General features: G+C 36.1%; 1 protein-coding gene across 2 annotated transcripts in view; it reads right to left on the reverse strand.

The window, feature by feature from the left end:
* The window catches only part of ice1 (KIAA0947-like (H. sapiens)), a 43,223-nt gene extending 26,152 nt beyond the window's left edge, over nt 1-17,071 (reverse strand). Inside the window, exons 1-10 of one of the 2 annotated variants that reach the window (XM_051935618.1) lie at nt 16,776-17,064; nt 9,991-10,026; nt 9,155-9,172; nt 8,919-9,030; nt 8,758-8,834; nt 8,632-8,669; nt 4,990-5,072; nt 4,091-4,130; nt 3,942-4,004; nt 3,558-3,647 (exon numbers count right to left, since the gene is read on the reverse strand). In XM_051935618.1, the coding sequence (XP_051791578.1) occupies nt 3,558-3,647; nt 3,942-4,004; nt 4,091-4,130; nt 4,990-5,072; nt 8,632-8,669; nt 8,758-8,834; nt 8,919-8,984 (457 nt within the window). In that variant the 5' untranslated portion in view covers nt 8,985-9,030; nt 9,155-9,172; nt 9,991-10,026; nt 16,776-17,064. Of the gene's footprint in view, nt 1-3,557; nt 3,648-3,941; nt 4,005-4,090; nt 4,131-4,989; nt 5,073-8,631; nt 8,670-8,757; nt 8,835-8,918; nt 9,031-9,154; nt 9,173-9,990; nt 10,027-16,775 lie in introns of both variants that reach the window. The other variant, XM_051935619.1, reaches the window with a different exon arrangement.
* Nucleotides 17,072-17,738: the final 667 nt, after the last annotated feature.

A 17,738-nucleotide genomic window follows, 5' to 3' on the forward strand; every position in this document is an offset into this window, starting at 1 on the left:
ACCTAATTTAAATTTTCAAAAGATAAATATCTTCTCCAAAATAGCTTTAGCTCTTATAATCACTGCAGTGGAGGAAAACTGCGGTTTTCCTATGGCCCTAAACAGATGATCATTTCATGAATACACTCTTACAACTGTGTGAAGCTTAAACTTCTGAAAGGTTTACCTTATTATATATATGGTTTGCAGGAATAAACCTTTAGCAGAAAATTAATATTTAAATGGACATGGTATGCCCAGATTGTAGAGGATGGTACTGAAACTGAATTGTCAAGAATTTTTTTCATTCATAACAATTATATATCGCAGGTCTTAATGCAATTTTATATATTTTTGGGTACTGGATTAAAAATGAAAACCATTTTTCTCCATCACATATATTTTTTTCACTAAACATTTAACTCTCCATCACTTTATTTTCCCCCCAATTGCTTTTGCACTACAATATCAACAGTTTTTATTGATAAAATTTTTTATATTCAATCTAGTTATTAAAATCTACATTTAAAGCAAAACAGTTATTTAACAATAAGAACAAAATATAGTTGGAAGTGCAGATTGATGATGGAACATAGTAGCGGGTAGCCACATGTGAAGCCATTAGATGCCCAGGGTTTCTCTGCAAATGGGACAGCAGGGCCAAGAAGGAGAGGCCAACTAGAAAAAAGCTCTGACTTGATACCTAAACATCATCAGACCTAGCATGGTGGATCCAGATAACGTGCTGCTACCACTTCTTCAAATTAAGCAGTTTGTCTGAGCCTTTTCAAATGAAGAAGCCCATTTTATGTGCTTGAGGCTGAATTGAATGAGGGAGTTGATGATGGACCTGACGCTAAAAAAACGATTTCTGATTGCGCAATTTGATGGTGTGGTGACAGAACCTAGAATGACAGGCTTGAGCATCTTTCCAAGTAGTACTTACCAAGTAGTACTTACCAAGTTTATGGAATCAATAAAACTCATTATAAAGAAATTACGAAAAATGTATTAGTTTGGTTTAAGGAATTAGGTTGGAACACGAGTCTCAAAGTTTACTTTTTTGATTTACATTTGGAATTTTTCCCTGAAAAGTATGGAGCGGTGAATGAACAGCAAAGTGAAATATTCCACCAGGATATGAAGAACACGGAAAGAAGGTACCGGGGATGTTGGGATGTCACTACTGCTGTATGATTTATATGGGTGCATTAGAAAAAGTGTACAAATGACGGTCCACAAAATGAAGGACCAAAATAACTAAGAAGCAACAAAAACTAGACAAGCTACATGAACGTAAATTAATGGGGTTATTTTTTTTGTTTTTTTTTTACGCAAGTTTGCAAATATTAACTAAATATTTCCACATTAAATTTAGAACAATAATGTATTCATAAATCTGCGGTGGGTTGGCACCCTGCCCAGGATTGGTTCCTGCCTTGTGCCCTGTGTTGGCTGGGATTGGCTCCAGCAGACCCCCGTGACCCTGTGTTCGGATTCAGCGGGTTGGAAAATGGATGGATGGATGGATGTATTCATAAATGTGTAATGTGTTAAAATTTAATTTCTTTTAAATTTCATACTTAATGGACATGATTAGCATGATGGAAATATTTATATTTTTAGTGTATTGATGAATGCAAATAAACAATTATTCATAATTAAAACTATTTTCCTGAATTTAATTTTGTAGACCTATGAATTGGACAATTCTATCATTAAGCTTTGCAAGGGTACAATGTTCTGAGAATACCACTAATTTTAGAACGAATTAAATGTATTGTAACTATAAACCTTTTACTACTAAAGAAGTTTAAAAATGATCTAATCATAGTTTACATTGTGAACTGAGAAATTAAGGATCCTGTCAAGTGTTACCTTATGAGAAAGGGATAGGAGGAAAGCAAACATACGATTATACTGTATGTGCATGTTACATTGCTGGTTCATCACACATTCCTGACCAGGTTAAAATGTTTAAATCTTAAAGCTGGGCGGGACAGTAGCACAGCAGTAGTTCTTCTGCATCGCAGTAAGGAGACCAAGGGTTGCGTCTTTGGTCCTCCTTGTGTGGAGAGTTCATGTTTTCCCTGCGTCTGCATGGATATCCTCCCACGGTCCAAAGATAAGCAGGTTAGGTGAACTGGCCACACTAAATCGACCCTAGTGTATGGTAGGTGTGTGAGTGTGCGTGTTTGCTCCATCATGTGTCCTATGCTGATTGGGACAGGCTCCAGCCAACCCCTAACCCTGTTCTGTATTAAGCAGATTAGAAAATGACATGTTCTAAAAACAAGAGTGATAACAGACCTGATAACTGCAAGGATGCAAGATTATTTAGGATTTAAAGAAATCTGTCCCACTGCTTAAATTGTAAATATCTTAAATATTAGAACATTAGGACACTCTAGACGAGAACAGGCCCAACAAAGCTCGCCAGTCCTATTCACTTATTTCTTCCAAAAAAAACATCAAGTCGAGTTTTGATTTTGAAAGTCCCTAATGTCTTACTGTCTACCACACTACATGGTAACTTATTCCAAGTGTATCGCTCTTTGTGTTCTTGCATTGCACTGGCCTCATTATTAAAATTTGATGTGGGATTAGTAAAACTGCCTTAACTATTTTTTTTCTTTCTTAAAATTAAATAATTTAACTTAAATGGTAACACTAAGATCTGCTACAGCTATTTTACACCTTTCCCCTTAAGCTCCTGTACTGTTCTCCCTCTCAGCTGCCTGCTATTTGTCTTTCTATGAGGTTAACTTTACTTTTCTCTGTCTCTTCTCCTAACTTAGCGCTCCTCTTACTTATAAGTTCTCCACTTCCACTTGTACTCCCTCGTATTAATGAACCCTTATGCTTTCGCCCACTTAACTGTTCTCCATCTAGACCACTAAGGACTGTTCAATCTAAAATAAACAAATAAACTTTACTACCTTATCTTCTTCTACAGCACCTTGTGCCTGATCAGCGTCTTACCGCTGGCCGCTTACCTGCGCGCCGCTGAGCCTTCCCCATTACAGCTTTGAAGTCAGCAGCTGTCTTTTTTTCTTTTCCTTTAAACTAAGGATTCGCTGTGGACACAGTTATTTGCTTGCAAATGGTGATATCAGTTAATGCTGCTTTCTATCCTGCCTCCTCGGATGCTAGTTTAAACACAGATAACAAGTACAAGTAACTTGTCCAAGTGTACCTCCAAACACCCAGCTACTTTTGCTTTTGTGTGGGTGAAGCGAAAAAAAAAAAAAAAAAAAAACCCTTCTAAAAGGGAAATAAAGCTTAAAAATTCCCACACGGTACCTTAGTGACAACGAAAACCCAAGTTTTTAAGAGCAAAATGTTTTTTTTTTTTTTATTTAAATCTCACACCACAGAACAGACAAAACTCTCAACAGCCTCTAGCATTTGCAAAAGCACACGTCAGCCACGTGTAAACAGATGTACAGTATATGAAATCAAGTTATTTTGTGTATAAAAAACACTAATTCAAAATATTTGAAATTGTCAATAAATATCCACTTTAAATCGACATTACTAGTAATAAAATAAAAAAACAAAAAACTTTATGTATTTACCACAAACAGCCATGTTTTCTTTCCACTGTGATTCTGGACCTGAAGGCTCTATGCACATCCAAATTTCCTGTAAAAGGAGCTGGACTTTACCTGTAATAACAAACACAAGATGCAATACTCTTCTTGAAATGTTTTGATAAACAGTAGTGAGTCACAAGCCTATCAATAAAATGACTTCAAAACAAGCTTATATCAATAAAAAAAGCATTACTGTAACATAATAAATGAGTTTTTTCAAATAATAAAATTAAACTTTTTTTTTATTTTAAAGCAATTCAGGGAGCACATATACAGTACAATTTGATCTGAAATACCAGTAACTGCAAGCTTAGATAAGAGTAATGTACGAACCGGAAACAAATAAATCCTTATATGAAAACTTACTTTTGTCGATTTCTTTTCTATCTTCCTTTGGTGGAGTTATCTGAGTGCTTACATGTTTTAAAACTGCAACAAAATCAAAGAATATACTTTTAAAATGGTTTTAAATAATGGAAAGAATATTTATTTTTCACAAGGGGAACAAAGTTTACCTTTTTCTTTAATGCGTCGTTCACTTTCCTCAAGATTTTTCTGTTAAAAAGAAAAAGAAAAATTTCACAGGTTTTTAAGAATACAAGAATGCTAAAGCAGAGTGAACTCAAATTTGATGTCCTAGATACAATGGTAATTATGAAAAACCACACTGGTGCAAATGGTACTCACTAATACACCAATTAAAACCTATAAATATGTCTCCGCATCCTATATTCTGACACATTATCTTATTGAATTAAAAAAAACACACATCATCAGTACTTGCTCACCTATTTTAAACAACACTGCCTGACCAGTAAATTACATGGCATGGGCAGTGCAGTCTAATATAGTGGCCACTCGGTGTACAATCAAATTAAACACCTTTTTTTTTTTTTTTTTTTTAATAACAGCTGAAATTTCCATACATTAATTTATAAAGGTTTGTGCAAAAGATTTTGATCATGAGCAAAATGTTTTATAAAAATAGCTTCATATGAAATAATGTACTTTACTGTAGTAATCATAAATATTAAAAATTGTAAAAAAAGAGGGTTTTTATTTTTCTTTAAACCAGCCCATACACTTCCTACATGTTATCCAGGGAATTTAAATATAAAGTATGGCTAACAAAAACTGAAAACAACCCTTACAACTGAATACAAGATAACATATTTAACTATACAAGTGTTTATTTGTAAAATCAGTCCAAAATTTTGGCTACATAAAACTGTAATAATTCTAAAAGAAAACAGTAGCCCAAAGACCACTGCCATAAACATAAACCTTCACCAAGGCTAGTTCTGCTTTGCTTGCAAAGCCTCCACTGAAAGGAAAAACTTTATACAACACCAAGTTTTAAATGCAAACATGAAATAGCAAAAAACATCTGATCAAAACATTTTAAAGAAGATACCTGTGTGCGCTCTAAATGCTTCTCCAAGTGTTTTTTCTCTTTCCTTAACTGCTTAATCTCACTGTTCTGTTTGGCAGTTGTTTCTAATGATAACAAGGAAAGAAATATATTAACATGTCATTAACAAATCCTCTTAATTCAGGAATAATAAATATAAACAACATCACATTTGCTATGCAGATTCTAAACCCATGTGCACCACAAAATATAGGGTGGTCCAGATCTAACCATTCAACTTTTAATGCAATGCAGGAAAACAATGCACGACAAAAGAATTGTTCGAAATATCTTGCAATAAATGAATGCAGGGCAGGTGCTGCCATCTATTGGCAACAAAAATATTTTTTTGTGAATTCTCTAAGTAATAAACTTTATAAGTTATAGCGTAATGAAAATTGCATAATTAGATCTGGACCACCCTGTAGTGTGCAGAGAATCCCTACTCTAATTTGGGTTCATCTACAACTGTGTGGGGAAACACTGCTTTAGCTCCATGGCTAAGTTTGTTCAATCACTAATAATGATTAAACAGCTTACCAAGTGCGTTCTGTCCTGCGTTCTGTCACGGTGGTGCTTGACCAAAAATCTCCTCTCTTAAGCAGCTGAAAACTATACCCATCTACACGGGCACAGCTGCTATACTATTCAGAAACTTCGTATTTCTTAAAATTGACAAAACTGACACCCATTACATCTCAACTACAGTCAATGCAGCTCAACAAAGCCTTTGTCCTGAGCAATCTAAGTACAGATATCTCCACCTATACCCACCAGCTTCACTGCAGAACTTTTATTCAAACAGATCCCCAAAATCCAAGTGTGTCAAGCTTGAAACATCATACCCAAAAAGACTTGAGACAGTTCTCTGTCAACAGTGTTTCAACAAAGTCCTGAATACGGGGTCTCAATACTTAAAAAAATGTAAGATTTCATTTTTCAAAACATTTAAAAGAATTTCTAAAAGATTGTTCTGTGTTTTAAATATGGTGTATTGCGTGGGGATTTATGATTAAAATAATGAATGTACTTCATTTAAGAGCATGGCTGTTGTGTAACAAAATTTGGAAAAAGCGAAGTGGACCGAGTACTTTCTGAATTAACTGTAAGAAAGCCAACAGTCACTTACAAGTTGTTTTCCTTCCCTCTTTGCTATAAATTGACAAAAATTGTGCACAGATTTCAGTTTCTTTTCTAAACACCAGGTTAACAGAAAACTATGGGAGTCAAGAATATTTTCTTCCATAATACCAATATAAACTTAAAAATGTTGAATGTTAATGAGAATATCAGGACATGCCACTTTTTCAAAACACATTTACAGCAAAAAAAATTAAACTAATAAATAAATTCAATTTTTAAGACTGCAATAATTTAAGAGATCACTAATTGTTTGTATAACGATCCATACCATCTAGTAAAACGCTACTGCCTCTGTGTGTGTGTTTATGTGTCTGGTCTTTATAAGCAATCTGATTGGTCAGTTTGGCTTTGATTTTATATACTTATATATTTATATACTTAAATAGCAAATAAATTAAATTAAGTTAATTAATAGCAATAACTAGTCCCTAATTAAAAAAAAAACGGTTAGAATGAAAACTTGTAGCCACTGTGGCTCTCCAGGATCGGAGCTGGCCACCCCTACCATAGAGCAAGCGAACCATCCAAACCAACTGAAGTCAGACTAGCAAAAAAAAAAAAAAAAAATGACCACAGCTTAACATAACCTACCCGGGTAATCCTACTTCTACTGTAATTTAAAACGGAGCGCTATTGGGTGAGGCTCAACTGAGAGTGGAAGTGCAGTGCATCGGAAAGGAGAATCAAAAGTTACTTGTTTAACTTCCGCTTTGTCAGCTTTTCCTCATAATTTAAGCAGTACAAACTGTCCAACTTGAACTAACAGGATGAGTCAGACAAGACAGCACTCATGGTTAGAACCTGACAAGATGCTACTGAAATTCTGGAATTCAATCAGACCAAAAATGAACAAATTCTCAACTCACGGGAGCAGAGACATTGACAGATGGGACTGTTAACAACAACAACAGGGTCACCCTTTAAAAAAAAAAAATAAATCTTTGCTTTCTCTCCTTAACCCAGTCTACAATAGAAACCCAGCCAACATCAGATACTTTGGCCAGTATGTATCTACGTGCATTTTATACACCTACAAATGAGTACAGATGGTTAAAAGGCCTGTGGTGGGTTGGCACCCTGCCCAGGATTGGTTCCCTGCCTTGTGCCCTGTGTTGGCTGGGATTGGCTCCAGCAGACCCCCGTGACCCTGTGTTCGGATTCAACGGGTTGGAAAATGGATGGATGGATGGATGGTTAAAAGGCATTAGCTGACCTAACAATAAAAGGATGGCAAAAAAAAATATCGATTATTGATCTGATACATTTTTGATGTGTTGATGCATTAAAACAAGTACTTTGCATTTTCCATTTCCCATTCAATTCATTACATTTTTACAGAACTGTGATCACATCATTTAGGCATTTGTTCCATCTTAACAATGAAACAGTGAATTAATAGACTGGACATCTTTGAGGCGAAGATAGAGTGTTTTATGAAACTAGTTTGGACTTTGTGAATGTACAAGGCTAATGCCTCATAAAAACAATATATATAAGACCTGTAACATTGATAGCAATTACTTATTATGGATATACAAACTGCTTAACAGGTTTTACAAGAGATTCTAGCCATACTTTGTGTTTGAAATTTGGTAATGGTGAAAGGATAATCAAAAGAAAAAAAAAATCCCAATTATCAATACATAAAAAGGCATCAGTGTCAAGCTAACCTAAAACAGTTCTTGAGTGTAAGAGGAAAACCCAAACAAAACTAGAAATCTCATAAGGGCAGTGTCCAGGCAGGCTACAGAACACAATATGCAGGAGATGTAAGGCGGTAGTATTAACCATTGCTCCTACCATACCATCATATTGCTGCCAACACAAAGTATCCAGATACCAAGGAAAAAAAACAGAAGTGCAACTTGAAAACAACCTTTTACCTGGAAAAACATATCCCCGTTCCAGGTTGCCTGATAAATGCATACTTATAAAAAAGCTTCTAATTATTTTCTGAACCTACATTTTCCACTGTATGATGTCAGGTATTCTAAATCCATCCATCCATCCATTTTCCAACCCGCTGAATCCGAACACAGGGTCACGGGGGTCTGCTGGAGCCAATCCTAGCCAACACAGGGCACAAGGCAGGAACCAATCCCGGGCAGGGTGCCAACCCACCGCAGGACACACACAAACACACCCACACACCAAGCACACACTAGGGCCAATTTAGAATTGCCAATCCACCTAACCTGCATGTCTTTGGACTATGGGAGAAATCTGCTCTAGGATTACAGAGTGGAAAGGTGTATCCAAGCCTTGGGTCACAGGCTATAGTAGAACACATGGCCAATTGAGAGTTGGCAACAAACTTATGCTACATTGAGACATGAGACAAAATGACACAAAAACAGAAAGGAACAATTCAAAAACCAGCCACTGAAGAAGCAAATTGTACTATAAGTACATAGCTTTTTTAGATTTACACCACAGAGGAAGAAAAGTCCCTTGCACGGCGGAAACAAAAAGTTTAATATTGTTAATTTATTGAGAACTAACCTTCCAGTTTTTTAGCTTGCATTTCATACTTCTTTTTCCTGTACAAATAAAGCAAAATATCTTTTTAAGTATATGAAAACTAAAAACAACAAAAAAAAAAGCTTTACATGAACATAAGACTCTTACAAAGCTTCTGTTTTAGTATGTTCATCCTTGAGCATCTGCATTTCACAAAATGTCTGTTGGTACATCTTAATGGAGCACTGTGGAAAGATTCACCACAAAAATTTATTTAAAATGTGCCAACATGAAACAAAACAAAACAAAAAACACAAAGTTAAATGTACCTTTTTCTCTTCTAGTTCAGTCTTTAAAGAATCCAGATCTTCTTTTTGTTTTTCCAGGGGTTTCATCTTTAAGAGCAGTTCATCAAGCTGACGATGAAGTGTAGCAGACTCCCTAAAACAAGCAACAAAATCGATTTAATTTTCCCTGAAAATATTTTATTATGTAATGCAAAAAATATCAAAAGCATGTACAATTAAAAACTGGACACAAAAAAAGAAACTAATTGAAAACTTACCTTTCAACTCTTTCAAGCTGTAAAAAAATGGTTAAGGAAAGAAATAGAAAAGGTGACAAAACAAAATAGCACTCTTGCCCATATTAACATGCATTAAGCTCTCTCTCATATATACTGTATATTATATTAACACTAGTCATTTAGCCCGTTACAATAAAGGGCGCTAGAACAGTAGCGTATAAACATTAGTAGGAAAAGTCTATATTAAATGGCAAGGGACTTTGACCTCATTCTTTTCTTTGGTAGTATTTTTCTTTCTTTCAGCCTTTCTTTTGTTGATGTTTACTTGTTGAGCTGACCGTTCTTCGTGGGCTGCCGCCGTGTATTGTGTGTCTTTAATATTCTGTGACAGTAATACTGTCTTGTACGTCCGTAATATACCTTTAGTTTTCTCTGGCGGTAATACAGGCGTGCGCATCGGTAATATGCCTTTAATCTCCTCTGACAGTAATACTGGCTTGTATGTGGCTGTAATATGAGTCACTGTGTTGTGTACCTTTAATTTCCTCTCGCAGTAATACTGGTTTGTATTTCCGTAAAACGCCTGTAAATTTCTCTGACAGTAATATCGTGCATCGCACCTTACCCCGCGCATGCACACTTCACCAGAAGACACACACAGGAATTTTATTAAAAAGGATATATATATATATATATATATATATATATATATATATATATATATATATATATATATATATATATATATATATATATATATACATACATATACATACATATACATACACACACACGCATACTGTACATACATACATACATGGTCTTCAAAAAGAAATCTATCACAAGCATTTTTTTGTCTTTTGCCAAAAAGGATATCATCACACTTTTGTCGGTACTCTGTCACCAGATGACTGTAAAACAAGAAAGGAGGAGACAGTTACACATGGCAAAATAAAAACAGAATTTATTTTCTAAATAGGTAAAGACAAATAAAAAAAAAAAAAAAAAAGTCAACACAATACACAAAAGATTTTATAAAAGAAAAAAATTGCAAAAGTGCTGCAATTAATAAATGTAATCATATCCTACAGCAACTTTGAACAAATTAAACACACTGAAATCATAAATGAAAAAACAACTACATGGTTAATAATTATTAAATAAAACTGGATTTGTTTAAGACACTAAGTATATTGTATCTGATATAAAACAATGAAAACTATAGCTTGAAATGATCAAGATAACTACTTGCATGAAAACAATAATAAAATGACAACCAAAACGGGTTAATAAGAGTATTATTTTTTTTGGCTCTATTTTAGAGTGTAATGACACCTTTACAGTCTTAATAAATCAAGAAATGTATCTAGTAGGATGTTAAAAAATGTAAAGATAAAAGGAAACATTAAACTAAAGAAATATGGCATCACTTAAAACAAGAAATGCATCAAAAATGATTTGCACTTTCAACACAAGTTTCTCATAGTGACAGGCAAATAAAAATGCAAATTTCATGTTAGGTTTTATTGTAAAGGCTAAAGAATATAAAGCTAGTAAAGTTATTCCTAAACGAATGTTCTCTAGTAAGATTGCCTCTGCAGTATTGTGTCTAGTAAGCAAAATACAAAAAACACACATCACACATAGCAGTACTAAAAGCTGTGCAGAAAAAAAAAACAAAAGAACATGTTCTACTGTAACAATTTAAAAGAACCAGAATTTATTCAGTTAAACAGTGAATTGTGTGGGACATAAGTTTCACAATAGAAAACTGGGAAAGGCTCAACTTGATTTAGGGTTTAAAATATTATTACTTCCCTCTCTAGCAATATTGCCTTGTCACTATCACTATAGCTTATTCTACTAGGTATCTTATAACAAATTGGGTGTGATACAGGGGTATAATAGATTGCTAATACTACTTCCATAACCAGACTGAACTAGTCGGCTGAATTAAAACACCACCAACAATACTTCCAAGTTAAGTAATCTATCCATTGCAGAACTGATCTAATCCAATTCAGACTGGTGGAGGGCAGAGCCTAAACTAGCAGCATGAGCCACAAGGTGGGATCAAACATGGACTTTTGGAATCTCACTGGCTTTAAACTATTTTAATTGGATATTATTGTTGCAGGGGTACAGCTGTGTTGAACATATCCTTGAAAGAATACCAAAAAGATTATTATATAACAAAGGTGCTTTAGACTGGCTTTGTCCGTCTTCCTGCCTTAAAGTAAGCTGGTGCTTTTACAAAATGCAGCCTCAGCCAGCAGTTTCTGATCTTGCGTCAGTGTCACAAATCTCACAAATGACCAAAGGTTCAAGTCATCTATTGTGGTAATTTGGCAATTTTTGTTTCCTTTATAATATATCGAGTAAAACTCATCAATTATACCTGTAAAATATAATTTGTCATTCTTGAGTGAAGTTGAAATATTATCCCTAAGAACAATACACAGTTAGGTCCATAAATATTTGGACAGAGACAACTTTTTTCTAATTTTGGTTCTGTACATTGTTGGCATAGAGCTGGACGGTTTGACATCTGTGGCAGAGCAACGGGCACTCAGCAGGCTCCTATCAATTATGGAGAATCCACTACATCCATTAAACAGTGTCATCTCCAGACAGAGGAGCAGTTTCAGCGACAGACTGCTGTCACTGTCCTGCTCCACTGACAGACTGAGAAGATCATTCCTCCCCCAAACTATGCGACTCTTCAATTCCACCAGAGGGGGTAAACGTTGAACATTATTCAAGTTATTGTCTGTTTTTTACCTGCATTTTTTATTACTCTTTAATTTAATATTTTTTGCTGCTGGAGTGTGAATTTCCCCTTGGGATTAATAAAGTATCTATCTATCTACATTACCACAATGAATTTTAAATGAAACAACTCAGATGCAGTTGAAGACTTTCAGCTTTAATTCAGTGGGGTGAACAAAACGATTGCATAAAAATGTGAGGCAACTAAAGCATTTTTTGAACACAATCCCTTCATTTCAGGGGCTCAAAAGTAATTGGACACTTGACTCAAAGGCTATTTCATGGGCAGGTGTGCGCAAGTCCATCGTTATGTCATTTTCAATTAAGCAGATAAAAGGCCAGGAGTTGATTTGAGGTGTGGTGCTTGCATGTGGAAGATTTTGCTGTGAACAGACAACATGCGGTCAAAGGAGCCATCCTTAAGCTGCGAAAACAGAAAAAACCCATCCGAGAAATTGCTACAATATTACGAGTGGCAAAATCTACAGTTTGGTACATCCTGAGAAAGAAAGCAAGCACTGGTGAACTCAGTAACGCAAAAAGACCTGGACGTCCACGGAAGACAACAGTGGTGGATGATCACAGAATCATTTCCATGGTGAAGAGAAACCCCTTCACAACAGCCAACCAAGTGAACAACACTCTCCAGGGGGTAGGCGTATCGATATCCAATTCTACCAGAAAGAGAAGACTGCATGAAAGTAAATACAGAGGGTGCACTGCAAGGTGCAAGCCACTCATAAGCCTCAAGAACAGAAAGGCTAGATTGGACTTTGCTAAAGAACATCTAAAAAAGCCAGCACAGTTCTGGAAAAACACTCTTTGGACAGATGAAACCAAGATCAAGCTCTACCAGAATGATGGCAAGAAAAAAGTATGGAGAAGGCATGGAACAGCTCATTATCCAAAGCATACCACATCATCTGTAAAACACGGTGGAGGCAGTGTGATGGCTTGGGCGTGCATGGCTGCCAGTGACACTGGGACACTCGTGTTTATTGATGATGTGACACAGGACAGAAGCAGCCGAATGAATTCTGAGGTGTTCAGAGACATACTGTCTGCTCAAATCCAGCTAAATACAGCAGTCAAATTGATTGGGCGGCGTTTCACGATACAGATGGACAATGACCCAAAACATACAGCCAAAGCAACCCAGGAGTTTATTAAAGCAAAGAAGTGGAAAATTTTTGAATGGCCAAGTCAGTCACCTGATCTTAACCCAAGAACATACATTTAACTTGTTGAAGACTAAACTTCAGACAGAAAGGACCACAAACAAAAAGCAACTGAAAGTCACTGCAGTAAAGGCCTGGCAGAGCATTAAAAAGGAGGAAACCCAGCATCTGGTGATGTCCAGGAGTTCAAGACTTCAGGCTGTCATTGCCAGCAAAAAGTTTTCAACCAAGTATTAGAAATGAACATTTTATTTCCAGTTATTTAATTTGTCCAATTACTTTTGAGCCCCTGAAATGAAGGGATTGTGTTCAAAAAATGCTTTAGTTGCCTCACATTTTTATGTAATCATTTTGTTCACCCCACTAAATTAAAGCTGAAAGTCTGCACTTCAACTGCATCTGAGTTGTTTCATTTCAAATTCATTGTGGTAATGTACAGAACCAAAATTAGAAAAAAGTTGTCTCTGTCCAAATATTTATGGACCTAACTGTATATACAGTGCATCTGGAAAGTATTCACAGCACATCACTTTTTCCACATTTTGTTATGTTACAGCCTTATTCCAAAATGGATTAAATTCATTTTTTTCCTCAGAATTCTACACACAACACCCCATAATGACAACATGAAAAAAGTTTACTTGAGATTTTTGAAAATTTATTAAAAATAAAAAAATTGAGAAAGCACATGTACATAAGTATTCACAGCCTTTGCCATGAAGCTCAAAATTGAGCTCAGGTGCATCCTGTTTCCTCTGATCATACTTGAGATGTTTCTGCAGCTTATTTGGAGTCCACCTGTGGTAAATTCAGTTGATTGGACATGATTTGGAAAGGCACACACCTGTCTATATAAGGTCCCACAGTTGACAGTTCATTTCAGAGCACAAACCAAGCATGAAGTCAAAGGAATTGTCTGTAGACCTCCAAGACAGGATTGTCTCGAGGCACAAATCAGGATAAGGTTACAGAAAAATTTCTGCTGCTTTGAAGGTCCCAATGAGCACAGTGGCCTTCATCATCCGTAAGTGGAAGAAGTTTGAAACCACCAGGACTCTTCCTAGAGCTGGCCGGCCATCTAAACTGAGCGATCAGGGGGAGAAGGGCCTTAGTCAGGGAGGTGACCAAGAACCCGATGGTCACTCTGTCAGAGCTCCAGAGGTCCTCTGTGGAGAGAGGAGAACCTTCCAGAAGGACAACCATCTCTGCAGCAATCCACCAATCAGGCCTGTATGGTAGAGTGCCCAGACGTTAGCCACTCCTTAGTAAAAGGCACATGGCAGCCCGCCTGGAGTTTGCCAAAAGGCACCTGAAGGACTCTCAGACCATGAGAAAGAAAATTCTCTGGTCTGATGAGACAAAGATTGAACTCTTTGGTGTGAATGCCAGGCATCACATTTGGAGGAAACTAGGCACCGCTTATCACCAGGCCAATACAATCCTTACAGTGAAGCATGGTGGTGGCAGCATCATGCTGTGGGGATGTTTTACAGTGGCAGGAACTGGGAGACTAGTTAGGATAAAGGGAAACATGACGGCAGCAATGTACAGAGACATCCTGGATGAAAACCTGCTCCAGAGCTCTCTTGACCTCAGACTGGGGCGACGGTTCATCTTTCAGCAGGACAACGACCCTAAGCACACAGCCAAGATATCAAAGGAGTGGCTTCAGGACAACTCTGTGAATGTCCTTGAGTGGCCCAGCCAGAGCCCAGACTTGAATCCGATTGAAAATCTCTGGAGAGATCTTAAAAATGGCTGTGCACTGACACTTCCCACCCAACCTGATGGAGCTTGAGAGGTGCTGCAAAGAGGAATGGGAGAAACTGGCCAAGGATAGGTGTGCCAAGCTTGTGGAATCATATTCAAAAAGAATTGACGCTGTAATTGCTGCCAAAGGTGCATCGACAAAGTACTGAGCAAAGGCTGTGAATACTTTTGTACATGGGATTTCTCAGTTTGTTTATTTTTAATAAATTTGCAAAAACCTCAAGTAAACTTTTTTCATGTTATCATTATGGGGTGTTGTGTATAGAATTCTGAGGAAAAAAATGAATTTAATCCATTTTGGAATAAGGCTGTAACATAACTAAATGTGGAAAAAGTGATGCGCTGTGAATACTTTCCGGATGCACTGTATATAACTGATGCTTATATCAAATGACGTAAAACTCTTGAGTCAATCATTCCTCTTGAATATTGTTTTAAACTGTTGATCTTGGAATTCAAGGATCTGAACAGTCTCCACAAGAGGAGTAGCACTGCATACATTTAAAGGGGAACTGTCAGGCTTTTCTATATTTTAATATCAAAACATATTAATTATATGTGATATCTATTAAATTTTCCACACACACTTACTTTAAAAGCCCAGTGTCATAATTTAGAGTAAGTGTTTAGTCTATTAATTATTCACAGCCTTCTTCGATTCTGGCAAATTTTTTCAAATATTTAATCAGATATTTGTGTTTCTCTTTAGTAGGGTTATAGTCGTTTGAAGTTATAAAGAAGCCTAAAATGCTTGTTGTTTGGAGAACAGAGGGCATCTAAAAAAGGCATAAAAGTAGTCTACGAAGAGCATCTAAATGTGTGTATAGTTTAACACATATACTGTTACATATTAACTTCCAGTCAAGAAGGACGGTTCTAATTTTCAGGCAGAAACACTGGACTACCTTGTGAAGTGCCTTCTAGCAACCAGCAGTGTCATTGTGCCCTTCAGCCTTCAGTAGCCTTTGATAGGACATGAATTTCCTTCAATCAGCCCGAAAGTCATTTAAATTCTCTAAAACTATCCATAGCATCCAAAATTATTTATACAGGGAGTGAGGCAACTCCAGCCTCTCCCAAGTTACCAGTCCACTAGCTTAATGTTACCTCTCGGGCTACTCCTTCCAGGTCATCTAATATATTGGTTCTCAAGCTTTTTGGCTTTGGGACCCAATTATAATATATTTTTAAACTGAGTGTTTTCTGGGTGGTGGGGTCCTTCCTGGTATATCGACAGATCTATATAGTACTGAAGAACTTAGTGCCCTTTGGCATTTTTTACACGGCAATCACTGCATATAATATTGAACAGCAGTGTGAGGGGACAGTTACCCCCATTTGGTGTTTCATGCATGGTGATTGATGCATAATATATTGAAAAGGGGGGGGGTATGGGTTTCCCCTTGGCTCTTTGAGCATGCCAATAGATGTACACACCATAATATCTAAAACGTTTGTGGTTTCTCAAACACACAAATGGGGTTAGGATGCATGCGTGAGGTACTGGTACATAATGCAGATACCTGGACATTGACACTGCAGTGTTTTTAAACAGCTTGCAATTTATCAAGGTCATTCTGTGACCCACGATTGGGGAGTTACCCATATAGGCGATACTGTCCCAATATGCTCCAGAGTTGCGTTACCCTTTCTGTATGTATTCCTTTTGTCTACCAAACCACTTGTAACAATATGTGTATTTTATAGCATTTATTGTTGATGTTTGAGCATTGTTTCATTGCATTTTCTTATATACCCCAAAGTAAAACAACTAATAAAGAAATATTAGTGAGAAACATCATACAATAGCCTACACAAAGTAATAAAAGTGTACATAAGAGAAGCACTGACCTAAATACTTTCAAAAGCAAAAACCTGCCAGTTATTGTTCCCTAATGATAATGTAATAATACCAAACAAAAATAAGGAAAAAATATACTTACTCCGAATCAACAATCTTTTGCTTCAGCACTATTAATGCAGTGATATATTCATTTAAATTCTAAAATACATAAAAAAAGAAAATCAATGACCATGTTAGACTGGAATAATACAAAGAAATAGTTTTGTTTTTTTACTTTGGACAACAAATCAAAAAATACTGTTGGTTTGAAAAAAAAAAACTCAAAGCATTGCTGCTTAAACTAAGTGACTATACATTAAATACACTGAATATTTACAAAACATCTATATCACTGCTAAATATAAATCAAGATCAGTTGCAAGGAAAGGTGCACAATCAATTGGAACTGTTTATATACAAACGTATATGGAAAATAAGAACAAAGTATCATTTTGTCTGAAAGCATGCATTAAATATATTATTTGTAATGGAGATACATAAGGGAAAACACAGAGACATACGTATGAAAAGAAATAAAAATTGTTTGTGCTTTGCAGCAATTTCTTTACTAGATTTCATATTTCAAATCAAATAATTCATTATAAATTAAAAAAATAAAATAAAATCCAGTACTTGAGCGCTGTGCACTTACCTAGCCAACATAAAATCACACCACTATTATCTACTGTGAAGCAGTAAGTTATCTGAGTGCTGCCCCTTGGTCTCAAAAGGAATACAAGCAGCGTAAGAAAATGTGCATGACGCAACTAAGGCAACAAAACATGAAAAGCAAATCATTACCTGATGCAATGCTACTGTACTCGCCTGGAGTCACCAATGGAGCAGAAAATACTGACATCAGAAAATTAAATATAGTAATGGGAAAGAAAAACAGTCACAAAATAGGTACCAGAGCTGCATGCTGGCAGTGTCACGTGTAATTAAAACCTGATTTTTGAAAAGCATTCAAGATTTTAGTTTCAGTATGGCAATGCAGGTATGCTACAAATCTATAGTTATTCCCAAACATATAGTATCAATAATTATGTTAACCTGAAACACT

Source organism: Erpetoichthys calabaricus, chromosome 13, assembly GCF_900747795.2.
Source record: "Erpetoichthys calabaricus chromosome 13, fErpCal1.3, whole genome shotgun sequence".
Classification (NCBI taxonomy): Eukaryota; Metazoa; Chordata; class Cladistia; order Polypteriformes; family Polypteridae; genus Erpetoichthys; species Erpetoichthys calabaricus.